The sequence below is a fragment of the Balaenoptera ricei genome, chromosome 10 (genome assembly GCF_028023285.1).
Source record: "Balaenoptera ricei isolate mBalRic1 chromosome 10, mBalRic1.hap2, whole genome shotgun sequence".
Classification (NCBI taxonomy): Eukaryota; Metazoa; Chordata; class Mammalia; order Artiodactyla; family Balaenopteridae; genus Balaenoptera; species Balaenoptera ricei.
In genome coordinates this window covers 81,368,747-81,396,194 of record NC_082648.1, presented here as the reverse complement: position 1 = coordinate 81,396,194, position 27,448 = coordinate 81,368,747, and the positions used below count along the sequence as shown (strand labels likewise).

Sequence of the window (27,448 nt, the reverse complement as noted above, 5' to 3'; positions counted from 1 at the left end):
AAGACGTTTTAGTAATATGTGTTCCAGTATCAGTTTAAAAGCTTAAGATGGTAATTTATGGCAGTGGTAGAATCCACTGGTTCTTCATCCATTTTCTTTCCTTACCCCACTCACCATGTATATATTGGAGGCATACAATGTATCCGGTACTTTTTAAGACTCTGAGTACACAAAGACCAATAGGACATAGTTCTGCACCCTGGACCTATACTATACAATACAATACAATAGGGCAAACGATACAGCAGTGATAGTGAGGGGTCTGGGAGCAAAAGCAAAAAATGTGATCTATGCCTGAGGCATTTACAACAGTCTTTTTTTTATATATATATAAATTTATTTATTTATTTTTGGCTGTGTTGGGTCTTCATGGCTGCACGCGGGCTTTCTCTAGTTGCAGTGAGCGGGGGCTTCTCTTGTTGCGGAACTCGGGCTCTAGGCATGCGGCCTTCAGTAGTTGTGGTGTGCGGGCTCAGTAGTTGTGGTGCATGGGCTCAGTAGTTGTGGCGCATGGGCTTAGTTGCTCCATGGCGTGTGGGATCTTCCCAGACCAGGGATTGAAACTTTGTCCCCTGCATTGGCAGGCGGATTCTTAACCACTGTGCCACCAGGGAAGTCCCAGAAGAGTCTTTAAGAGGAGGTGACGTTTGAGCTGGATTTTGAAGAATAAGTAGGAACTTCCCAGATAGAGGGTGGGAGAGTGGGACCTGCTGTGGTTTCAAGACAGAATAGCAGAAAGGGTGATTGGAAGTCACGAGAGCACAGGCATGAGGAGGCATGGCCTGGCTGGGGTGAGGGGACCTGGGGGCCAGTGGATGCAGAGACCCAAGACCAGTTTTGCCCACTTCTCAGTTTCAGACCAGGGTCAGGCCCAGACACTGGTGTCAGGGGAATGAGTGCATGGGCGTCTTGTATGGGCCTATAGTAGGTCTCTCCACAAGATGTAATAATTGAAGTCCATAATTTTTATTTTATATCTTGATCTTTTAAAATCTGTGATTAGAAATATGTATGATTAGGTAAAAATAGAACCATGGTTTATATTTCACCATCTACGTCCCTGATTTGTGACCTTTAATAGTTGTGCCATGTTTTTGACAATACGCACCCCCCACCCCAAACAGTGCCTTTGATTTTATGCTTGGAACCAAAGTAGTAGAATAGAAGAGCTCTATTTCCTATATGATTATTATTCTAATAATAATTTTTAAAAAGTAATGGGCAGGGCTTCCCTGGTGGCGCAGTGGTTGAGAATCTGCCTGCCAATGCAGGGGACACGGGTTCGAGCCCTGGTCTGGGAAGATCCCACATGCCGCGGAGCAACTAGGCCTGTGAGCCACAATTACTGAGCCTGCGCGTCTGGAGCCTGTGCTCCGCAACAAGAAAGGCCGTGGTAGTGAGAGGCCTGCGCACTGCAATGAAGAGTGGCCCCCACATGCCGCAACTGGAGAAAGCCCTCGCACAGAAACGAAGACCCAACACAGCCAAAAATAAATAAATAATTTTTTTTAAAAATAGTTAAAAAAAAAAAAAGTAATGGGCATATCAGTGCAGAAAAAATGAATATCTTGTACCAAATAACAAGGACTCACTTCTAATTACATGTTATTTTTTTCACTTCCACCATCACCAATGACATGGACTTCTCCTGGAAATTCTGAACAGCAAAACCGCGCAAGACGACCACTCCCACCCTAGAGCAAAAGAAATCATCCTTATCAAAGTACGGTACATATTGATTAACTCTCTTGGAAACTGTGAATTTTTTTTTTTAGCAAATATTTCTTTTAGCCTTTCTTTAACATATGTACCACGTATCCACACCCACCATAACAGATGCCGGAGGTAGTGGTTCCATGTGCTCCTGAGGTGACCAAGCTCTCATAGGCCTCCCTGCACCCTTTGATGAGGGCCTACAACTGCTATTTGCAGAAACTGCCTGCGCCCTGCATCTTGGGTCTTTGCCTCTCAGAATTCACTGCCCAGTTGTTTGAATCCACTGCTGACTTGTGTGTTTGCAATTTTACCATGTCATTCAAAATTGCTGCAATAAGACTATAAAGCATTTTTTGTTTCTTCCCTTATTTGATTATTGACTCATTTATACTCATTATTTCATAAATTGGTAGTTCTCAACCCTAGCTACCCCAGGGGAGCTTTTAAGAAAATATGTTGATGTCTAGGATGGGTGCATCAGCCCCAAAGGAAGGTCTGGGTCAGCACTGTATTATCCATGACAAAAGCCAACACAGACACTGTGCTCTGAATTCCAGGGGCCCTGGGGTGACTGCACTTCTGTGGCATTTAGGAGTCACTGTTTTGTTGTGTTTTTAATTAAATTTTCATTTTGAGATAATTGTAGATTCACACGCAGTTGTAAGAAAAAAATACAGAGAGGTCCCACTACGGTTTACCCAGTTTCCCCCAATAGTAACATCTTACAAAATTGTAGTATAATATCACAACCAGGATATTGATATCAACAGAGTCAAGATACAATCAAATACAGAATATCATAAGCGTTCTTCATGTTGATGCACACAGTAATACTCAAACGTCACATTCACTCTCTCAGAAAGCTCACCACTCTCCTAGTTTCCTTCATTTACTCAGCACATATTTATTGAGTGCCCTGCAGGGCCAGCAATAAATAAAAGATAGTCTCTGCCCTCCAGGAGCTTACCATCTAGAGAGGGAGACAGACAAGGAATTCGTCAGTTACACTATAATGTGATAAGGCCATTGGAAGGATAAGCTCAGGATGCCACAGGCATGCAAAGGAAGGACTCTCAGCCCAGAGGAGAGGTGAGGGACTGGGAAAGCAAGGGCGGGATCAGTGAACACCCTCCAGATCAGGTGGCATCTAAGCTGCGTCTGGTGAGGAGGAGGGGTCAGTGAGGACACGCTCTGGAAGAGGGAGGGGCCTTCTGGGACAGGGGTGACGGCGTTTGGCTCTGTTCAGAATGGCTGGGCCGCAGGGTGCAAGTGGGCGAGGCTCGAGGGGTAAATAGGTATTGTATCATGAACAGGGAAGCAGTGGTGCCATCCAAAGGAGTCTATGTTTTGTTCCAAGTGCCCTGGGAGCCACTGAGGGTTTTAGCAAGTGTGACTTGTGACAGAGACCCAATCAGATCTGCATTTTAGAAAATTGGATATGGTGGTATTTTAGAGAATAAAATGGACAGGGATGAAACTAGAGGTGGAGGGGCCAGTTAGGAGCCTGTTGTCACAGTTCCTCAGGTGAGAGATAATGGACTGCCTCAACCAGCGGGAACAAAGAAGGAAAGGCTGTGGGACACATCAGGGAAGTGGTATTGACAGGCTTCCCCTACACTTTGGGGGAAGTGTGAGGAAAAGAGAGTGGCCACAGATAACTCCCAAATGTCTAGTGTGGCAACCGGGTGTATGATGTTATCATTCAATGATACTGGGAACACAGTAAGGGGAGCAGGCCTGGGAGGAGGATAAGGAGTGTGATCTTGGATGTGTTGGTTTGAGCTCCCTAGGGGACACCCAAGTGGATACTGGTGTCCAGTTAGAGGCTGGTCATTGAAGTCCAGAGCTCAAGAGAAGGAGAGAGAGATGTGAGAGTCAGTATATTAGCAATGGTTGAATCTGTGAGAGAGGATGAGATCAGCCCAAAAGAATGGTTAGAATGAGAGGCAAGAAGGCTGAGGAACCAGACCCAAAGAAAAGGAACCCCAAAAGGTAAAAGAGTATCAGAGAGGTGGGAGAAGATTAGAAAATGCTATCACTGAATCCAAGAAGAGTGGCATGGACAGCAGTACCAAATGCTTTCTCAGGGGATGTTTCCCAAATATTCATTTACTTCTATGGCCCTTTCTCAGTTTTCCTACAACTTATTTCCCATTGCCTAACGGGCAGCTCCAGGTAGGTTATTTTGTCCCCTCAAACTCAACATGAACAAAGCAGATCTTAATCTTGTTCTCATCCCATTCTTTAACCATTTTCCTTCCTGTTAGTGCAACCTCCATTATTCCAGGCTCACAAACTACAAGCGTTGGAGTCATCTTTGTCTCTTCTGCTTTGGCCCCAGTAGCTCTTTCTATTCTTGGTTCCCATGAATTCTTTCTTTCATGCATCTCTAGATTCTCCTCCCAAGCCCCAACCATTTACTCACTTTTCCCATCATCACTACCCTCTACTTGAAAGTGTTACTTACCTAGATCACACCAACAGCCGCCTTACTCTCTCCTTAGTCCCTGCCCCTCTTAATATTCCAATCATTTTCAATTTATCCTTCTTAAAGGATTTTTCCAGAGCCACCTTGCAAGCCATATAATTATTCTTTAAAGATGTACCTCATCAGCCACCCCACCCCCCAACCAACATTTCCTCAGCCTGATCAGAAGATATTTTAAAAGGTAAAATCTACTCTTAAAAAGACAAATATTGTGTTACTTGGAACACACGTTTTGTTTTGAGCACTAGAGCACATGTTTAGTTTCTCAAGAAGACTGCCTTAAAAAGGACAAAGCAGATGTAGCAATGTAGATTGTCATGTGTTTGTTTAATTTTTTTTTAATTTGAAATTTTATAGATGCACTTCAAATAATTGGTATCATGTGGCATGGCCCTTCCTTGTGGTCTGTTTGTGTATGTCACCCTTGTCTGGGACTGAATCTGATTTTCTTTTGCATATTCATGGAATCCATGGATTCCTGCAATCAGCAATTCCCTAAAAGGCTAAACAGGCTATTGAAAAGAACTATGTTACAGTTAGGTTCCAAAGACAATTTAGAAATGAAAGCAAATCTGTTGACAGAAAGTGGCTCAGAAATCAGGCATTTTCTTTTTCTTTTACAGCCGAGCTGAAAGTATCAGTTCAGAAGACAGTTTGGAATTCTTTTTAAATGATGATATGGACTATGATCTGGTAACCAGATGATCTTTCTTGATTTAAAAATTGTGTTTGGTGAAAAGTATAGATGCTCATTTCTTCTTTTGAAATTAAAATGTCCTATTCCAAATATTCTACAACTTTCCAGAAGAAAATATGATTTTGATACTGTTCTCCAGTTACATACAGTTCATCTTTGTCATCAGACATTTAATGAAAAATAAATGTCAGGACTTCCCTGGCAGTCCAGTGGTTAAGACTCCATGCTTCCACTGCAGGGGGCATGTGTTCCATCCCTGGTCGGGGAACTAAGATCCCGCATGCTACATGTTGTGGCCAAAAGATTAAATAAATAAATAAATAAATAAATAAATAAATAAATAAACAAAGGTCTATGAGAAGGTAACAATTTAGGAGATATACATTATCTACAATTTTCCTGTAAAAATAACCACCTTCTGATTGTTTTTCATTTTACTGGGGCTTGAGATATACTGGGTAGCTGGACTGTGTGATAAATTGACCTTCAACAAAACAGCCCTGTATGGCTACAACCCTGACTTTGAGCCAATCCCACCCTAAATATAACCACAGAAACTCAAAACGAATGGGAAACACTTGAAAACACCATCCATGTATTATGTATAACATACCTTATCCAAGTCTTTTTTTTTTAATTGTAGAAAAAACATAATTTACCATCTTAACCATTTTTTAGTGTATGGTACTGTAGTGTTAGCTATAAGCACATTGATGTGTAACAGACCTCTAGAACTTTTTCATCGTGCAAAACTGAAACTATACACCAATTGAACAACTCCCCTATGCCCACTCCCTCTAGCCCCGGGCAACCACGTTCTACTTTACATTTCTAAGAGTTTGATTACTTTATATACCTCGTAAAAGTGGAATCATGCAGTATTTGTCTTTTCGTGACTGGCTTATTTTGCTTAGTCTCATGTCCTCATATCTTCCAGGTTTATCCATATTGTAGCAAATGACAGGATTTCCTTCTTTTTTAAGGCTGAATGGATATACCACATTTTCTTTACCCATCCATCCGTTGATGGACATTTAGGTTACTTCCACCTCTTGGCTATAGTAAATGTGATGAACATGGGTGTGCAAATATCCAAGTCATCTTGCTAATAATTAAATTTACTTAAAGTAATATAAACTTATACTTAAAATTTTGGAATACAGAAAATCATTAAAATGTGGGGAGAAAATGACCTTCACTTAGCCTCCTGTCTTTCTCGTTCTTCTGTTCCTCTCCCCTTACCTTTCCCTAGACCTGCCTTTCCCTTTTTCCTGCCCTTGCCTCCTCCTCTGCTCCATCCCTTCTTCTTTCTCTTTTCCTCACTCTCTTCCTTTTCCCCTTCTCTAATAACCTTCATCTCCCCCTAACACCCAAAGTGCTCTCTTCCTGAAGGCCAGCTCTCACGTGGAAATAGGCTCCTTTGTCACTCTCTGCCCATGTCTCCCTCATAATCAGAACGGTATTCCTTTACCCCACTGTTTTTTTCCTAGATGTCACATGTACACAGGTAGCATGTCTTTAAGTGAATTATATTCTTCATTATTGATTGATTAGGAGCCAGAACTTTATTTCAAAGAACCCGAAGAGTTACTTCAGGTCCTCACAGAGCTGGAAGAGCAGAATCTTACTTTGGTACAATACTCCCAAGATGTAGATGAAAATCTTGAAGATGTAAATAAAAGAGAAAAACTTATACAGGATAAAATGTAAGTCATTAAAAACAAGTAGACTTATTCTATTAACAGATTTCTAACCAGAGATAAAGTCCGACTCATTTATGTATGGCCCTTCCTTGTGGTCTCTCTGGACTTAGGATGGGATTTTTGTTAATAATAGTTTACACTGAAGAGTGTAAAAGGTAGAAGTTATATTTACACAGAATAGACTGGCTTTAGTTTAATTTTAGTCCCCACTTTCACTTGTCAAAATATTTTCCTAGCTAGCAATAATAAAAGACAATTTAAAAGATTAAAAAGAATTGAAATGTCACCTACTGCCTTAATTTTTGTTCCATACAGTTTTATGCTATCATCTGGCTAATCAATTCATGCTTTGGATGATAATGCTAATAAATGCATTTTCCTTGGCTGTGACTCTCAGCAAGTTTTTTTTTGTGTGTGACTTAAATACTATATCATTTTATAATGTACATATTGATATATCAGGGCTATTATAAAAAAGGATTTCTGTTGGGAAGGAGGCTGGATTTGATGACTCACAAAATTCCTTTCTACTCTAAAATTTTATATGATTACAATTTTGGAAAATAGCTTCAAGTTGCAGAGAATAGATCTTTATATCTACTCATTCTAAAAATGTGTAGAACCTTTTTGGGAAGAGTCTTCTGGATCAGAAGATGGCAATCTTTTTAAATAGTTAAGTCAAACTACATGGAACTTCGGAACATATTAACTTGTTCATAAGTTAAGAACCTAAAACCATAATCTCATAACCACCCAGTAGACTACTGTATCCTTTTAATCCTTTTCTCCTCTCTCCCAGTCCTCAGTGTATGGGGCCCCCGCCCTGACAATATGATTTGAGGGGATGGGGTGGGTATGGTTGGGCAGGAAAAGGGGATCTATATCAGAATCTCTAAGTGAGTAGTCAGGAGTCTGTACTTTACCCAGTGGCTCCTCAGATATTCTGATTATCAGCCAGGTTTGAGAACACTGACATACTAGGTCACACAGCTTGGGCTCCCGATACCTCAGCTCTGCTGCTTTCTATTTGGGGGACTCAGGGGAACCACAGAAGTGGGGGTGGGGTGAGAAAATGCTTCCTGATGGAACTTAAAAAGCATTTGTGCATTTATTTTTCTCACTTTAACCTGAAAAGTTGCATGTACTTTGTCAATGTCTTAAAATATAAACTTGTATTTGGCTTGCTAGACATAGGATGTTGACACATGATCTGGAGGGAGTGCTGAAGCTCCTGACTGATGCCTTATTTCACTAAACCACAAATTACAGACAAGGGTCTCTTTCTTCTTTTGCAATAGAAATACAAACATAGAGTTTCTTTTGGAACACAAGGAAATGCTTAAGGCTAACTGTGTAAGAGAAGAGGAAAAAGCAGCAGAACTGGAATTAAGGTCCAGGCTATTTAGTTTTGGAGAATTTAATTCAGATGCTCAGGTAATCATTCTTTGCCTGTACTAATTTTATTTTGGCTCATGATAATAATAATCTGCATTCCCTGTGTATTAAGCATTGGAATAGGGGAATTAAAGCAAACCACAAGTCCCAGGTTGATGATAGAGCCAGGAAAGCAGCTTGAAACTAATTACCTTGTCAATATGTAATAGCTAATTTACACAGTAGATAGAAAGCATTCAAATTGGCATTGGAGTTCTCTTAAAATGTTACAAAGTATGGGGCTTCCCTGGTGGCGCAGTAGTTGAGAGTCTGCCTGCTAATGCAGGGGACACGGGTTCGAGCCCTGGCCTGGGAGGATCCCACATGCCGCGGAGCAGCTGGGCCCGTGAGCCACAACTGCTGAGCCTGCGCGTCTGGAGCTTGTGCTCCACAACAAGAGAGGCCATGATAGTGAGAGGCCCGCGCACCGTGATGAAGAGTGGCCCCCGCTTGCCGCAACTAGAGAAAGCCCTCGCACAGAAACGAAGACACAACACAGCCAAAAATAAATGAATAAATAAATTTTTTAAAAAAAGTTACAAAGTATGATGCTGAGATTTCCCCACCTATAAATACATTTCTTTTAGTCAGTATACATATTACCAAACATATGAAGTAGTTCACTACCTGTGATCATTTTGGTATTAATTTGAGGGGCAAATAATTAACAGAGGAAGCACTGAATCAGCACTGAATGGAATTATCTTCCCAACAGTGAGCTTGTAATAGATTGTGGCCTCTTTTGGGTCTGCATAGATCCATGTGTGCTTATCTGTTTGCATGCTGGTTTCTCCCAGCTCCATGCAAACCCCAGGGTAGGGATTGTCTTACCCTATCTAGTCAGCTTAGTGTCCTCATAAAGTAAGTGCTCAATAAATGTTTGTTGAATGAATGCTTAGGTTAGTCTTAAGACCCATAACAAACTCCAGCTAACATTGGTTTTCTTGTAAAAATCTCAAAGGAATAAAATTCAAAACTCATATGTGAGACTAATATCACAATTATAGTTATGAACTTGATTTTCAAACAGAGGTAGATTTAAGGGGACTCTATCAGAAGATGACTGTGCTCCCCTACCCATAGGTGGGCAGGGTTATAAAAGACAAACCTGTGTATGGCTCCTTCACAGCCCACATTTCCTAGGGTGGCATAACACCCGGAGGTAGGAGGGGATGGGGCTGTGCGCTGCCAGAGCAGGAAGTGTGATGACAGCCACCTCTCAGTTCTTCAATGCTGGTTTTTTTTTTAAACCTTTTTTTAAATTGTGGTAAAATACACATAACATAAAATTTACAATTTAACCATTTTAAGCGTACAATTCTGTGGCATTAAGGATATTTGCAATATTGCATAGCATCACCATTATCTATTTACAGAATTTTTCATCATCCCAAACAGAAACTCTATACCCATTAAACAATAATTCCCCATTCCCCCACCTTCCGGCTTCTGGTAACCTCTGTTCTACTTTCTGTCTCTATAAAGTTGCCTCATATATATGGAAGCATACAGTATCTGGACTTCTGTGTATGGCTTATTTCACTTAGCATGTTTTCAAGGTTCATCCATGTTGTAGCATGCGTCAGAATTTCATTCCTTTTTACAGCCAAATAATATTGCGCTGTATTTTTATACCACAGTTTGTCTATCCATTCATCTGTTGACAGACACCTGGGTTGTTTCCACCCTTCAGTTCTGTTTTAAATAATTCTGAAACTGATTAACATGAAAAACGTCAGGTGAATATCAGTGGTATCTCCCCATGCCCTCCACCAAGCCCCTTTCATCCAAATTTAGGGTGGCTACGAAAAAAAGTGGCATCTCAATACTCAAACTTTGAAGCAACCAGAGCCCTAAATTGAGAAGATAGAATTGATCTGCAAATTACTTTTTTAAAGACTATGACATTTGGGTCACAAGTGTAATTTTGGCATCCGTGTATTATATACTCTGGGAAAATGGAGCTAATAATTCACAGTGTCTCCCAAAAATGTGAAATGTTGGGGCAGAGAAGCAGAGGCAGAGCAGGACAATTGGCAGGGGGGAAAGTATTCTTTTCTAAGAATTTTCCAGCTTCCCCACTCCCATTCTTTTCCTATGTTGAAATGTGCAAAACATAATCCTTTATGAGTGAATAAGCATAGCTGTGTCTAATTTTGACATTCATAAGTTATCATAGGTATTTTGGAGCTATGAGTATTTTATTCTTTCAAAATTTCCACACTCTTAACTGTACTTAATCCCCTAAAAACATTTTTCCTTGATTCAATATTTTACTTTTAAAATAAAATTTTAAACTCAACTATAATGTAATATTGAAAAGTACACGGATCCTAAGTTTATCTCTCAAGGAGTTTCCTCAAGGTGAACACACCATTACCACTCCCAGAAGCCTCCCGCATGCCCCGTTCCAGTCTCTACCATACACCCCGTTCCAGTCTCTACCATCTTGACTTCTCTCACCATCAATTAGCTTTCATGTTTTTGAACTTTATATAAATGGAATCATGTAGTATGTCTGGCTTGTCTGGTTTCTTTCTCTCAACATTGTGAGATTCATACATGTTGTTTTGTGCAGTTGTCTGTTTATCGAACATGAAATGAAATGTAAGCTATTCCGTTGTTCAATTTGCAGAACATCCTCATCTCTCGTTTTATTGTTCTTTGGCACAGGGAGCTAATCAAGTTCAATTGCGAAAGTTGTTTACAGTCAGCATTCAGCAGAACATGACATGGATTAGAACTACAGAATCCTTGAGTTGGAAAGGACTTTAAAGGTCATCTAGACATCTACCCCCTCGCCTATCCAGTTCTGATACAACTATTTCTCCTAAACATTGCTCTGGTCAGATCACTTCCCACTCACTGCTGAAGGCATCCAGAGTTCATATCCAGTATTCAGAGCTTTTCACGGTCCTGTCACGATCCTGTCCCACTACACAGCAGGAGGCAGCAGCTCCTCCCACTTCTTGCAGCCTCTCTTGGTTGCCCCTCCTCCGAGGTGCTCTGGGCTGGGCCCGCCCCCTGGTGGCAGCTCCAGGGATGGGACTGATACTTTACTTCTCTGTCATCTGTAGGCCTGTGCCTTGAGCTCCCTTTTTCCTTGTCCTTCTGCTCTGTTGGGCCAGGCCCTCAATCTCTTTTTCATACATGAGTATTTTCTTTAACCTCATTCCCCAATCCTACTTCTTACACTGTTCTTAACTTATCTTAATAAAATATCTCTCCTTGTCTTTTCCTCTCCTGTTTGACAGGCAGAACTTAAAAAGAAAAGACATGCTAAAGGTCGCTGCCCATCCATCTCTAAAGCTCTTTCTAAGTGTTCAAGAGGTTTCCCCACAAAACTTCCATCAACTACTAATCATTCTCATATTAAAGATGTTTTCTCAGAATATATATTTTTAATGACCCACATTGCAGTAATTTTTTTCATATCCAAGTACAATATTTTAGCCCCTTGATGGTTTCTGAAAGGAATGTGTTAATATAAATAGGGAATACAATAAATGTTATTTAGAAAGGGAGAGAAAAAAGAAGCTTTATGGCAAATAGGACTTTTGCTTTTTTTGACTTTTCATTATTTTGTATTTCTCCAAATTTCCTAGAAGAAGCATGTTTTAAATATAAATAGGGAATACAGTAAGTGTTACTTTAGAAGAAAAACGGGGGACTTTATGGCAAACAGGACCATCAGAAAGCTTGTTAAACTAGGAGGTGGGACAGACAAGCTGTTTGAAGTAAACTATTGGTAACAGATCTTGACTTGTAATTAAGTGTTGGTGGCTCTGTAATGAGTGGTTTCAGGAGGGGTCTCGCATGGCTCCTGGAGCTACATCTGTCTTGAGTATTATTTGTCCTTGGCTTTATGGTGATTCTCATCTTCCTGAGCAGAAGCAGGAATGGGGGCAGGATGCTACCTGGAGAACGATTTACTTTGCCCAGAAGTTTATTGAGATCCTTTTATCTGCGAATGCCGGGTACACAGTGGAGACACAGAAAGAAAGTTTCCTTACGGTCCCGAAACATGTTACCTACAAGCTCGAGCATCTCTACCAACAGTTAAAACGGCACAGTGGCCAGGTACAGGGATCAGCAAGGTTTGGCCTAAGCTTCTGCTTAGACTAGAGTACTAGAATGGCTTCCCAATGGAGAGAATGAAAACTCCTCAAAAGGTTTTATAGGCCAGCTTAGGAATCTGTTTGCTTGTAACTTTTTTTTGCTCTTAGAGAATGCATTCATTTATTCAGCAAACATTTATTAAGTGCACAGTTATGTGCAAGGTGCTGCTTTAGATATAAGTGTAAAAATAAGAAATAGCTCCTGCCTTCCAGGTGCTTACAGTCTAGGAGGGGAGATAAGGCGTGTACGCAAATAACTATCATACAGGATTATAGTTTTACCAAATAGAATAGTAAGTGCAAAAAAGGGAGCTCACACACTGTGCTGCTAGGAAATGCATTAGAGTGGGGAAAAAAAGGATTTAAAATGTTTATGTAGTGTCTACTTGAATGGGAATGATACACAAAAACATTCAAGCAAAAAGACAATCTGTCCTATTAAGTTACTTCTTATACCTAGACTGAAATATTTTTAAAGAAAATAATCCAAGGTGTTACTATAGTAATGATCTGACTATAAATTATAATATAAATTCAATGCTGCATTTTCTCACTGTTCTATGTTGTATTAAAGTTTTTCTTTTAAAAAAGGAAATATTTAGAACATAAAAGCCTTTTTCATTATAATATAGTAAAAGGGAATTTTATGTTTATTGAATGAACAAGAAAATAGTAATGAAATTTTATGTTTTCTGCTCTCCTTTTCTTCTCAACCTCAGGAAAAACTGATAGACTCTCTTAGTAAAAAAATTAATCAAGTATACAAAGTCTGCATTGGAGATGCTGAGGTTGGCAGCCTCAACCCAGTTCAAAAGCTGGTAAAAGTAGAGTCTCGCCTGGTGGAACTGAGTGATCTCATTGAATCCATTCCCAAAGAAAACGTGGAGGCAATTGAGAGGATGAAACAGAAAGAACGACGGCAAAAGTACAGTCACTGTCTTATGATATAAATGTAGTGAAAGACTTAATGAGAAGCTGTTTTTGCTTGGATTCCACACACATTAAGGAAGTCTGTTATATGGCAAGTCTCTATTATACACCATATAGAGATACAGTGGAATCAAACTCAGCCCTGCCCTCCTCATGAAGCTATTATTTAGTGTGGAGACACAAAACATCCATATTCTTACGAAATAAATATCTCGTTATCAATGGTAAAACGAGCACTGTGAAGGAAAGAGCTCATCAGGGGCAAATGACATAGTTTTGGATGGGCAAGGGGTCCTTCTAGCCTGAAAAAGTGAATTTTCAGAGTGAATATTCACTACTTACATGAAAATTTTCAAAGGGCTATCATGTAGAAGGAGAACTATACTTGTGGTGAAGGGCCCAAGACTAGAATTAGGAGCCTTTCATTGGAAAACTACAGGGAGACTCAATCTATGAAGGAATTGTTTGAAAGAGCCATGTAATGAGGGTTTTCCTCAGTTCCTAACTGCCAACACTTACATACATCACATTTACTCATTAACTCATTTATTCCTCAAGATAATCTCATGAAGATTATCATCCCTGGAACACATACCACCACCCTCACCTCCACCCCTGCCCAGCCCCCATGTCCCCACATCTTTGCCTAGCTTGGGGCCTTTCCCGGAGAATCCACTGATTTACAAATTTCCATACCAAGTTAAATAAGCATTTTATGTACATACTACCTTTGAGGCAATGATTATTATAAATATAATATGATCCTTAGTATAATGTAGCATATAGAGAATGCTTATAGGTGGAATAATGTTCATGTTATAGCAAAAAAACATGTTGCCAGGCATACTAGAACTATGGTTATGAGCATGGGAATTAGAGCTGACCTGCCTGGGTTCAATCCAGGTTCCGCCATTTACAACTTTTGTGACCTTAGGCAGGCCACACAACCTCTCTTAAGTTTCAGTTTCCTTATCTGTAAAATGGCAGTAATAATGGAACTTATCTCACAGGGTTGTTGTGAGGATTAAATTAAATAATCTATGTAAAAGCCCTAAAGCATGCTTGGCATATAGTAAGTACTCAAAGAGTAGCCATTAATATTAGATACTTTGTTACTGCTTACATTACTGGGGTGGGGGGGATATTGTTTCCTCCATATAAAAACAAAGTCCAGAATATATTAAGGTGATCCTGATGGGATTTTATTGAATATGAAGCAAATGTTTTAAGAAATCATAAATGAAAGATCACTCCTTCCAGAAGATGACCTTTGACTAATTACAATAAGAGCATTTGCATCTTGTAATTTCTACTATTTCCAGTAGTGATACATGAATCTAATTCCAATTACTTATCATTCTTATCAAAAGGAGAATTTTACTGGATTTTTCCCATGGTTTGGAGGCACCTAACATAACACCTAATTTTGCATAAAAAAATGTTCAGTGAATTTTACATTGATAATTATATACATCCATAAAAAAGCTATCACTTGTCCAGTGGTTATTCTGCACCAGGCATTGGACTAGACAGTTTGCATAAGTCAGCTCATTTAATTTTATCCTCATAACAACCCTAAAGAGAACAAAGACAAATAGTATTTCTTGGCCTTAACTTGAGGATAACATTCAAAAAGATTTACTGGAAAGTATGTTTTTGTGGTTATCCATTGAACTATATACACTTGTGATCTGTGTACTTTTCTGCACATTATACTTCAACAAAAAGGTTTAAAAAGGGGGGAAATAGCTGGAAATTAATTCAAGTGGCCGTCATACGGATTAACTGCGAAGTACTGAACTGTAAATGGAGTGATGAGAAAGCTTTGCTGAGGTGCTTGTTTTAGACCAAGATTTCGGTAGATTTTACTTCTTCCAAAATGGTGACATGCATTTTCTTCCCATTTCAACACAAACAGGATTTGTTGTTGAAATTTCACCTGAATATTCAAAACCCATAGATTTGGGTGAAGATGAAGTATTATTTTCATTTAACCTTAAAGGAAACTTTATAATATTTAGATAATTCTTTACCAAATAGTAATGATGTAGGTCTTTTTTACTTCTGTGATTTATAGTTAGAACAATGTCTTCCCCTCTTGACAGGTTGCGTGAAGAGAAAGTGAAAGAAAAACAAAAACACCAGGAGGAAAGGCTAAGAGCTGCTCTGGAAAGGGCAGTAGCACAACCAAAGAAAAAGGTTTGTGTTTTGTTATTAATAGGTTCCACTACATCAATGTGTGAGGGCTTCTGTGGTGCAAAAACAAAATACCTAACTCATCTAATTTATCCAGGTTAAACTTCAGTAAGATTGCTAACAGCTTAAATTGATCTCTCTCTGGTTCCTTGCTACTTTTAGAATGATTCAAATTACTGGTTCTACAGTTCTCCATTAGACTAACTTTTTGGTAAAAGAAACCTCTCCCCTCTCCTCTTTTTCTTTAGCTCCAGGTGCCATGAAACTAGAGAACTAAAAAAGTAATAGTAAGTGAATTACGTATTACTGGAAGGGTCTTTTAATCCTCACATTGTAAAAATAATGAGACTTATAGTTGAAGTTAAAATAATTTACCCAGAGTCACTTCAGATTTAGCAGCAGAATCTGACCGGAAGCCAAGGTTCTTCATATTTCAAGATTACCTGTTCAATAAGTTTAGAATTGGGCAGTCACAGAGTGCACATGGTCTATGACTCCCCCTGGGTGTGAAGGGCCTTTTGTTTCTATATGCCACTCTCCCTCCTCTGAGCTAGAGTCTGAAGTATATTCCAGGAGGGCAATCTCATAGTTATCTGCAAAGCGAATATGGACATTGATTCTCACCATAGTCACAGCTAACCTATAGTGAATGCTTGTGCGCCTCACAACAGCCTTTGAGGTAAGTACTTAAAGTTCTGAAGTATGGTAACTGTTAATATGTACTATATCAAAAAGTGATGATTAATTTTATTTAAATAAGCATTTCATCTTTAAAAGGGTCTGTACTTATCTAGTTCAACTCTGCCTATGAAGACCTAACTTCTCTTCTTCTAAGAGAGAATTAACCATTCATCACCCTGCTACATGTATACACTATTATTTACTAAACTCACCAAATTAAAGTGATTATTTTTTAATATATTCATCTTTCCTTTTAGACCACGAATGAGTTTTATGACCTTTGTATCCCCAATGCCTGGCACATAGTGGACACTCAATAAATGCTTACTGAATTAACAAACTAAAAATGAGAATGAAAACTAAATCTGGAAGAAAACTGGAGAAAGAATGTTGATAAGTCAACAATGTATGAAGACCTCTGAAAGAAGATTTTACTCTTTCAGAGGACATTTAGGACATTTCATCACTGGCAATTTTCTCAGACAGAAATTAATAACAAAGGTTATCAAAGGAGATCATCACCAGTGGGGGAAAAAAATATGACATTAGGAAAGGAATTCAAGGATTCCAGTCCTCTAAGGATGTTTTTGTTGTTATAATGAGGGGAGGATTGCTAGTGCTATTTAGTTCCCTGGAGTCAGGAATGTCAAACATTCTGCAATGCAGGGGACAGTCACACACAGGGTTGGTGCCCCTTTTGAGGCACAATGGAAACATCCCATCAAATTTCATGTCCAACAGAAGTTTTCTTATCCATTTAATTTATACAAATTCAGATATAAAGGCAAAACAAAAAATAAATAAATGAATAAGGAGAAGGGGGAGAAAAGACTCAAAGAGAAAGATTAGTATGATATACTTGAGTATATGCTCCAGAGAGAATAAATAGGTATGAACTGGGGTATCCCTAAGCATCTCCTGGTGGGACCAAGAGCCAACAGGATTTCTAGTGCCTAAGAAAATAGTACATGGTTTTCTCAAGTTTTTGTTTTACAGGATTTTTAAATGCCAGTCAGCTGTTGCTTAGCAGAGGAAAGTCATCTCTTCCAACCAATGGAGTAGAAATTAGCTATGGCAGTTACTGAGAAATGAAGTGTTGGCCTCAAACATGGAGTTTCTCTAAGCTTAGCATATCTGAAACACAAGCTATCTGATGACTTTATCTAAATCCTCCCACTTCCCCATAAAACCTAACTGCCCTGTCTTCTGCATACCATGGTGCTCCATTCGTTACTTAACTTTGCCTGCATTTGGACATCCATTAGGTTATCAATCCCTTTGTAATTGGGATTATTATTTACTATTTTAAACTATATTATTCTTAGGAAAAATCAAGTTAATATTAGTATTTTAGTTACACTTCAATAGAAAATGGTTATATGAAAATATTAAGTACTTTTTCTTTTGTTTCAGCTGGGAAGACGACTTATCTACCGCTCAAAACCTCCATCTGGTAACAAACGTGAACTACTTTTAGTCAAGGATACAAGAACAAAATCACTGCAGGAAGAATATTTTTTCACTTGAATAGGAGCAGTAAGACATTTATAACCAGAATGCTTTAGGCATATTTTGTAGATTTTTGCTTTTCAGTAATGGCAATATTCTGCCCCACACACAGGCCTAACCAATTTCAGGAAGACAGGTCCTTACTCTAAAAGGCCCTTAGGATTGGAAATGGGAGTTATTTTCTTTTGTTGAAGACCTTTATTATCCATATCCTAACCATTATTCTATATAGCTAAACATTTATACTTTCTGTTGTCCCAGGTGGGGATACACATCCAAAGTGACCTTACTGATGTAACTGTATGGTGAATGACCATTTAAGTGCAATAATGGCATTCTGACAACCTAAGACTTTAAATAATCTTTTTTTTTTCAACCAGTCCACAGGAAAGTTCATAGTGTAAATTTTATCATTATGGAGTATACATTTTAACAATGTGCAACTCTAAAATATTGATTTGAGGAGTTTAAAACTTAAATGAAAACTACTAGATTATGTTCTCATGAGAACATAATGAGACATAACCAACCATGAGACTGATTTTTAATTCACATTAAGGGGTTCTGTTCAGAAAACTTAATTCTCTCAAGTGAACAAACCGTATGTCTTCAGCCTAAATGTCAGTTCACAATTTCTGTTGTGTTCTATACTCAAAACCATTTTAATTTTCAGGTGATGTTTCAATTTTAGCTGTAATGTGCATATCATTTAGCTCACATTGATATAGAATTAACATGTAACTTATTGACTACTAAGTAAAATAATACAGTCTATATTAACTCTAAGAAAATATTCAACTTTATACGTGTCAAAAGTGGCTCAAAAATAACTTTAAAAGAAACAGTTGCTTTTAAAAGGTCTCAGTTAATACACAATTACAAGGGCTAAAATTGACTTTCATAAACATTTATAGAGCATATAAATAAATTTCCCTTATAGAAAAAAAAATTACAGCATTGGGCTTACATGAAAACCAACTTGGTAAAGTTGGGTGGCTTTTAAAGCATTAGTTCTGTGAATAATTTTTCAACTGTTTCAACATTTGAGCTCTGCATGTAAATATCTGAATATGAATAGCTCACAGTCAAGTTGAAAAACAAACAAATCTTTATTGTCTACAAATATATATAAAAAAAATTCCCCCCGAAAGATGCTATTCTCTCATTTCCCCATCTTCTTCTTCTTCTTCAACACCCCTGATATAAAGGACATTATTACACCTGTAAACAGAAAAACAGTCCATTTTGTTGTTCCAACGAGAAACCATATAAGATCTGAATTACTACTTTTATTAGATTTTTTCATTACAAAAATATTAATGCTAAAATTACATCATTTCTTTCTCTTTTTTAAAAAAATTTACCTTTGGTTTGTTAAAGAGCACGTGACACTCATTTTTATACCATGCGGTTGTTATAAAATGGTATCTTTATGATCTTCCAAAGGGAACAATGACTAGAATTTGGAGATGTGAAGCTAGTTCTAGAAAATAAGTATAATATGAATCCTAATAGCAGCCAGACCCACCTAAAATTCAAAACCAAGCTCTTGCAAATAAAACCACTGAAAAAGGTACAGTTAAGAGCTAGAAAGTTTAATATCAACACTAGAAAAACCTTAAGAATGAACAGCTCCAAAATATTTAAATCTGCTTTGACAAGTTTAACAATTTCAAGAATCTTGAAGTCTAGTTGTAGAATGTTATGTTAAATTAATAGTGATTAAAAAAAAGTAATTCTGAGATTGGGGCACTAATAGTTTATTTAAACAGGTATTTTTACTGCTCACCAGTAACTCCTTATATAAACTACTGATGTTTTGTTACCTTATTAAAACTTCACCCAGATGTCCAGATAATGCTCCATCTATGTATTCTTCTGTGTTTGCAAGCTTTAAATAAAAAGAAAATATATTAGTATAATCACACAAGAGGAAAATAGTATTATACACCTAATATTGGTGAGAGAACTTATTAACTGAGATCTTTCGGTACCAATGACTCACATTTACCTACAATAATTAGAAGATTAGCTTTCTATTACTACTGTAGTACTTTTTGGTTTCATATAAACATTCAGTAAAGTTAACATTGATGGATGTAGAACTGATATATAATAAAGCTCGTTTCAACACAATTTTTTAAATATCTCAATAATGTAATATTTCTTTCTATTAAACATTAAAACAACATGTCAAGGAAGACAGTCTCCAATTTATGAATAAGCTGTGAATAACTCAGGTCTAAAGAAACAGACATTAACTTTTCTCAGAGTAATAGCATTATATCATACTGAGGAACCCAATGGGTACAAAAGCTATGGCTAAAATACCAAATACTCTTATATTAGTCAACAACCAAACTAAAGAACTGAATAAGAATTTTTAAAAATTATGTGCTAATAAACAGGAAAAAAATAAGTTCTTAAGAGGAGGTTTAATTAAGAGTGACCTTTATAGTCACTTTAGAGAACTCTATTATTTCTAATTTTACATCAAAATGTTTAGCTTTCCTTTTACATAAAGATAATAAACTTTACTTATAATTTAAAAAAATTACAATCAGTGCTACTGGGACTCACAAAAGAAATGAACAAGATAGAAAGGAAACAGGGAAGTTTCCTTCATTAACTAGGCAAGTGGGCAAAGGGAAAGAAAAATAGGTCTTAGAGAGGATATAAGGTAAGGCATTTAAAACATGTTAATGAATTAATAATGCTACTGGATATTATTCCTTCTCCTATAGAGAACAAAAAATAACCTCTTATACTCAGGGGATATGGTTTTGTCTGAAATTGTTGCCAACAATTAGTTTTGTATGCAATAGCTCTCAGAAATAATGTATTAACATCAACTAATTTTTTTAAAAGTGATTTCCAGCAGATGTTCACCAACATTTGGCTGGTTTCTAAACTATAATAATGCTCCAAAGGCCTTCTACCACACTTTAAAAAAATTGAACTATAGCTGATTTACAATGAAGTGTTAGTTTCAGGTGCACAGCAAAGTAATTCAGTTACACATACATTTTTCAGATTCTTTTCCATTATAGGTTATTATAAGATATTGAATATAGTTATAGTTCCCTGTTTTATACAGTGGGTCCTTGTTTATCTATTTTATACACAGCAGTGTGTATCTGTTAATCCCAAGCTCCTAATTTATCTCTCCCCGCTCCTTCCCCTTTGGTAACCATAGGTTTGTTTTCTATGTCTCTGAGTCTGTTCCTGTTTTATAAATAAGTTCATTTGTATCATTTTTTAGATTCCACATTTAAGTGATATCATATGATATTTGTCTTTTTCTGTCTGACTTACTTCACTTAGTATGATCATCTTTAGGTCCATCCATGTTGCTGCAAATGGCATTACTGCATTCTTTTTGCGGCTGAGTAATATTCCATTGTGTGTGTGTGATACATATGTACCACATCTCCTTTATTCACTCATCTGTCGATGGACATTTAGGTTGCTTCCATGTCTTGGCTATTATAAATAGTGCTGCTATGAACACTGGGGTGCATGTATCTTTTTGAATTAGTGCTTTCTCCAGATATATGCCCGGGAGTGGGATTGCTGGGTCATAATGGTAACTCTATTTTTTAGTTTTTTAAGGAACCCCCCCATACTGTTCTCCATAGTGGCTGCACCAATTTACATTCCCACCAACAGTGTAGGAGGGTTCCCTTTTCTCCACACCCTCTCCAGCATTTATTATTTGTAGACTTTTTAATGATGGCCCTTCTGACCGGTGTGAGGTGATACCTCATTGTAGTTTTGATTTGCATTTTTCTAATAATTAGTGATGTTGAGCATCTTTTCATGTGACTCTTGGCCATCTGTATGTCTTCTTTGGAGAAATGTCTATTTAGGTCTTCTGCCCATTTTTTGATTGGGTTGTTTGGTTTTTTTTTTTTTTGATATTGAGTTGTATGAGCTGTTTGTATATTATCACATTTTAAATAAAACCCAAAATTTTTACAATCCCTTAAAAGGTCTTCCATGACTACCATTCCAATCTTTCTATCATACTTCCTGTAACTCACTCTGCCCTCACCTTCTTGTTTTGCCTTGAAAAGAAAAAGCATGTTTCTGCCGCAAAGCCTTTGCAACTTGCTGTTCCCTCAAATTGGGATGCTCCTTCCCCAAACACTCTCTTCAGTTGCTCATTCAATTCTGGTCTCTTTTTAAATTTACTTCCTCAGAGAGGCTTTCCCTGGCTATCCCATCTAATATTGTACACTCTTGTCACCCTCTTCCATTTCTGCTTTTTCTCCATAGCATCTATCATTACTGATATCATATCACATTATATTACCATCTCCCATCACTAAAACACAAACTTCTTGAGGATAGGGACTTTGTTTTGTTCACTGGTGTATTCACAGTGCCAGGCACATAAGGGGCTCTCAGTAAATATTCACTGAGTGAATAAACTCAAAAGCATCACCAATGTGGTTAGTTACTCAGAGATACATTTCATAACTCTGGTAGGTTCACTAGGAAGCTATATTACTTCTAAAACCAAATATTTGGTGGGTATTCTTTATTCCTTTCTTTTAATGAGATATAATTCTTATAAAATTCTCTTTTAAGGTATACAAGTCAGTGGTTTTTAGTATATTCATAAAGTTATGTAATTATCACCACTATCTAAGTCTGGAACATTTTCAGCACAATGGATATAGTTTTCAAATTTCTCTATGGTCTTGGTAAATGATTCCTGCTTAGGGAATTTTCCAGGCCAAAACCATGCTCTATAAGAACTTTGGGGACCTGGGCATTGTCTGTTCAGGTGGTAAACTCTTAAATTAAGGAAAATCTCAGCATTGGGCCTACAAGTGCTCCTATTAGTACTCTGCCTACAGCACTACCAGTTTGGAATACTTGGAGTCACGACTGGTTTGACCATCTATCTAGGTACCCTTTAAAATTCATTCATCAGCCATTAATCAGTCACATAAATACCTGCACTTCAGGAAAATATAACCTCAAACTCTTTCTTCAAAAACCTGGCTGAGGGGCTTCCCTGGTGGCGCAGTGGTTTAAAGTCTGCCTGTCAATGCAGGGGACACGGGTTCGAGCCCTGGTCTGGGAGGATCCCACATGCCGCAGAGCAACTAGGCTCGTGAGCCACAATTACTGAGCCTGCGCTTCTGGAGCCTGTGCTCCGCAACAAGAGAGGCCGCGATAATGAGGGGCCCGCGCACCGCGATGAAGAGTGGCCCCCACTTGCCGTAACTAGAGAAAGCCCTCGCACAGAAACGAAGAAGACCCAACACAGCCATAAATAAATAAATAAATAAATAAATAAACCCAAAAGTTAAAAAAAAAAAAAAAAACCTGGCTGAAAACTATTGAATTAAGCAACAAAAAACCAAACACCCCAATTTAAAAATGGACAAAGGACATCAACAGGCATTTCTCCAAAGATATGTAAATGACCAATAAGCACATAAAAAGATCTTAACATCACTAATCATTAAGAAAATGCAAATCGAAACAATGAGATACCACTTCACACTCATTAGGATGACTATTAAAAACAAACAGAAAATAACAAGTGTTGGTGAGGATGTTAAGAAACTGGATCCCTTGTACATTGTTGGTGGAACGTAAAATGGTGCAGCTGCTGTGGAAAACAGTCTGGCAGCTCCTCAAAAAATTAAACAAAGAATTACTGTATGATCCAGCAATTCCACTTCTGGATACAGACTCAAAAGAACTGAAAGTAGAGACTCTAACTGATATTTGTACACCTATGTTCACTGCATTATTCACAAGTCAAAAGGTGGAAACAATTCAAATATTCACCAACAGAACGATTAAAATGAGGTAGAGTTGACCCTTGAAAAACACAGGTTTGAGACCGCATGAACGAGCTGATGCAGAACCACGGATACGGAGGGCCAACTATGGACTCAAGCATCTGTGGATTTCAGTATACCAGGCAGGTCCTGGAACCAATCCCCCAAGGATACTGAGGGACCGCTACACACAATGGAATATTTCAACCATAAAAAGGAATGAAATTCCGATACATGCTACAACATGGATGAACCCTGAAAACACCATGCTGAACGAAATAAGCCAGACACACAAGGACAAATATTGTAGGATTCCACTTATATGAGGTTCCTAGAATAAAGACAAAAAGAACAGTGTTTACCAAGAGGCAAAGGGAATGGGGAGTTACTGTTTAATGGGTACAGAGTTTCCCTTTGGGATGATGAAAAAGTTCTTGAAATGGATAATGGTGATGGATGCACAACCATGTGAATGCAGTTAATGCCACTGAGTTGCACACTTGAAAATGGTTAAAGTGGTAAATTTTGTGCTATATATATTTTACCTCAATTAAAAACAAAAAACAAAACCTGGCTGAAACATTTATAGAAGCTAGTTTAACAGACAAGTAGCCAGTTCATCAATTCTTTTGGTCGGTCTGTCTTCTCCCTCAAGAATTGCTTTTATCAAATTACTTTGATGTTGTACATTTAGCATTCATCAAAAGACTTAAGAATTTCACTGGAAAAGTTTCTCTCAGAGCTAAGTGCTGGGAAAAGTTTTGCTTTTTCTGCAAACTCTAGTGTATTTGTCTTATGGCATTGTGAATCAAATGTCTGAGCTCTTCTTACTTTTAACCACTAGGAGTCAAATCTGTGCTTGAATTTTGGTTTAATATGTCTCATACATAGTTATCACAGTTACAACACCCTCCTTGGCCTTGACTTTATTCCTGAATTTTGCTCTGTGTTTGTCAATTAAATTAATTACATCTTTGTAAGTCACACTAAACCTTTGAGGAGTCAGATGAAGAAAAAAAAATACAATTTAATGATCTTTGTAACTCTTCAGCTTACCTGCATGTTCATATAGCCATCTACAGACACCAGGTAGCCTTTGTACTCCATTCCCCACTTAAGCTTCACCATTACTGGCTTTCCTGTTAATCCATTGAGGAAAGGTTTGGGATTGAGGGGCAAACTCTGCACAAAGAACAAAAAAAGAACCCAACTGATTATTTTTCCTTAGTTTGGCTTCCATTACCTACTCTCTTCTCTATCAAATCACCAATATTTTATAGTTCCAAATGAAGCAAAACTCTTGATTCCCTCTCACATTATTACACAATTTTCACTTTTGTTGAAGAGCATCCGAGAAATTTAAATATCCAGTTAGCCAATTTCACCTTCAATCCATCAAGACTCATAAAAGTATTCACTGTTCACTTAAGAAACACTGAACACCTAATATACATCACTCACTGTTCCAAGGCCATAAAGAAACAAAGGTAAAGGCAGAAAAAAGAAAAAAGAAAAAAAAAAAAAAGCAGATAACAGTCCCTGTCCTCAGGCCCACAGTGGGAGGGGGGAGGGCCAAAACACATGCAAATGGACAATTATTTTGCAACGTAGTAAGAGGAGATATGCTATGTACAAGGGTACCAAACAATCAAACAATCCAGGGTTAAAAGAAAAGGAAGAGTTGCCTGAAATAAGTAATGCCTCTGTTTTAAAGGATGAGAGGTATTTCCAGAGGGAAAAGGGCTGATCTGGCGGGGTGGGGTGGAGGGGTACCTATGTAAAAGGAGGGAAGAGTGAATCAACAAGGGATCTCAGGGACACACAAATTAGTTTTGTATGAGGCTACAGAAGGAGGCAGGGGCAGATCATGCTCCACGATCTTCAACTGAATTCCAGGAGCTAGGACTGGGTCTTCTTTGACTTTGCAGTGCCTCCTACATATGGGCAGTCACTTAATGTTTGTTTATTCAGCAAACCGGTAGTACCCCCAGTGAATTCAGACTCTTCTTCCTTTCCTCATCTGCTCACTCATCGGCCCAAAGAAAGAAAACAACCAAGAAACTTGGCTACTAAACCCCTCTAGAATAAGCACATTCAGAGTGATCTCAAATGGGTCTCCAGTTTTCACTCTTGTCTTTCTCCAACTTATTAGCCACACGACAAGTATTATTTTTATCATACCATATCTCTGCTTAAAATGCTTCGATGGCTTCCAACTGCACTTGGAGTGGAACCCAGACCTCCTAAAACGGCCTAAGAGGTCTTCCCCGACCCTATCTCATGACCACTATCCTTGCAGGCGGCTGTGGCTTTCTCTCAATTCCTCCAGCTAGTCAGGTGTTCCTTCCGGCCTCAGAGCCTGTGCTCCTGTTCCCTGAGCTTGAGGTACACACGCTTCCTCCTGCTCTTCACGGGGCTGCATTTCATATCGCTTAGGTTTCAGGTTCAATCCCTCCTCCAAGGGATGCCATCTGTAACCACTCTTCTAACGTACCACGGCGCCCCCCTCAGAGCACCCTGTTTGCTCCCTTCTTAGCAGTTAACGTTATTCGAAATTATGTATTTATCGTTGTCTGATTAATGTCTGAGTTAACCTAGAGCAGGGTCCGCACCAGTACTTTTTATCTTATATTCCTAGCACCTAGAACGTTGCCTGGCCCTGGCAGGTGGCAGGCGCTCTGTAAAGCTTTGCTAAACGAACAGGAGAATGCTCAAAGTCTGGGCTCTGTATTCCGAAGGGCTGCAGGGCCCCCCAACATCACGGGACGAAAGCGGATTGTGGAGTGTGATAAGTGGGACGTGAAAAACCGCTGCATTTTTACCCCAGCCCTGTGGCCCCAGGCAGCAAGGACACCTCAGGCTCGGATACAAAACGAAGAAGACGGGGAAGGCGGCAGGGGCACTCTTGCGGAGGTGAGCGCTTCGGAAGGAGGGCGCGCCTCAAACACCCAGAGCAGGGAGAAAAGGGCTGGCAACCCGGCGCGCCGCGCCTCACGCGGATGAATGGGAAACGCGAGAACCAACCACCAGGCCCGGCAACGCTGGTCACCCGCCCTCTCTCTCTCTCTCTCTCTCACGGGACACTGGCCTCTCTCTTTCTCCTTACCATCGCGACTACTGCTGCAGTAGTGGGCAAATGCTGCAGGCTACTCGCCGCCGACCCAGCTGTCGTCCGACCCTCGTGACTGGAGTAGCCACAGCAGGGCCCCAGCCGCGTAGCTTCCAGAGAAATGGCCGCCAAATAGCAGCGTGACCTTTCACCTCCGACTACCGCTCTTCTGGCTTCTGTGATTGGACGCAAAGAGGTGCGTGCTGATTGGAGGAGGTGGCTGGGCATGTCTCCTGGCAACCAGCGGCGCTGGGAGGGTGCGCGCCTCCCTGGCAGTGCACGGACCTGTGGGAAACCGGCTGCTCCACGCCAACGAGAGGATACCTGCGAGGCTGCAAAGGCCATGAGGCGGCTCGGGTTTCTCGTTTGTTCACCTACCTCGAGGGTACACTGTGTACCCTGTAGAGTGGACGTGATGTCTCGCCAACTTGGCTAGTGGGGGTTTCCTTTGTCCTTGTACACCTGGGAGAACGAATTTGGGGCTCTCGGGTTTCCTCCTCACTTTCCCACAGAATCTGTGCTGGGGGGTCTCCTCTGACACGGTCCCCTTCTCTCTGTTCTGTAATGCTCAATGCTCATGTCAACCCGCTTCAGGGGAAGTGGGAGAAGCAAGACTAGATAGGCTAAGGGACGTGAAACGCACCGAAGAAAGTCAAGTACAGAATATATTTCATATGAGGTTAGATGGAGTCTAGAACATGGTGTGGTGGGCTCCCGCTCCATCTGTTTCTTTTGCGTTGTGAGCAGAGGCCCGCTACAGTCTTTATACTGCACGTATAGTGCAGAAGGTGGAGGATGTTTACGCTATCACGGATTGATCCTTCTAACGTAAGAGCGGAATTGTTGGGTCATACAGTAATTCTGTACTTGACTTTTTGAGGAGCTACCAAACTGCTTTCCACAATGCCTGCACCATTTTACATTCCCGCTAGCAATGTATGAGATTTCTAATTTCCCCACATTCTCACCAACACTTACTTACCAATAAAAAATATTATCATAGTCATCCTAGTAATCCTAATAATAATAAGCCGTCTCATTGTGGGTTTGATTTGCATTTCCC

At 39.1% G+C, this 27,448-nt stretch overlaps 2 protein-coding genes across 2 annotated transcripts in view; one reads left to right on the top strand and one right to left on the bottom strand.

Moving 5' to 3' along the window:
• The window catches only part of CCDC38 (coiled-coil domain containing 38), a 43,113-nt gene extending 25,623 nt beyond the window's left edge, over positions 1-17,490 (top strand). The window contains exons 8-14 of the mRNA XM_059936703.1: positions 1,666-1,723; positions 4,828-4,897; positions 6,456-6,607; positions 7,903-8,038; positions 12,876-13,081; positions 15,192-15,285; positions 17,377-17,490. Coding sequence (XP_059792686.1) covers positions 1,666-1,723; positions 4,828-4,897; positions 6,456-6,607; positions 7,903-8,038; positions 12,876-13,081; positions 15,192-15,285; positions 17,377-17,490 — 830 coding nt within the window. The remainder of the gene's footprint in view (positions 1-1,665; positions 1,724-4,827; positions 4,898-6,455; positions 6,608-7,902; positions 8,039-12,875; positions 13,082-15,191; positions 15,286-17,376) is intronic.
• A 1,072-nt stretch (positions 17,491-18,562) lies between these two features.
• On the bottom strand, positions 18,563-26,613 carry SNRPF (small nuclear ribonucleoprotein polypeptide F). Its single transcript, XM_059937382.1, has 4 exons — positions 26,383-26,613; positions 24,333-24,458; positions 19,299-19,363; positions 18,563-18,693 (listed from the first exon to the last, which is right to left on the bottom strand). The coding sequence occupies exons 1-4, from the start codon at positions 26,611-26,613 to the stop codon at positions 18,627-18,629; spliced, it is 489 nt and encodes a 162-aa protein (XP_059793365.1). The 3' UTR covers positions 18,563-18,626.
• Positions 26,614-27,448: the final 835 nt, after the last annotated feature.

Excerpts from the sequence above, each read along its gene's own strand:
- SNRPF (XM_059937382.1), bottom strand. The coding sequence starts at position 26,613 with ATGCCCAGCCACCTCCTCCAATCAGCACGCACCTCTTTGCGTCCAATC. Across the intron at positions 19,364-24,332 it reads ATGGCTATATGAACATGCAG|CTTGCAAACACAGAAGAATA; the intron begins GTAAGCTGAAGA and ends TTTTATTTAAAG. Across the intron at positions 18,694-19,298 it reads CTGGGTGAAGTTTTAATAAG|GTGTAATAATGTCCTTTATA; the intron begins GTAACAAAACAT and ends TTCTGTTTACAG.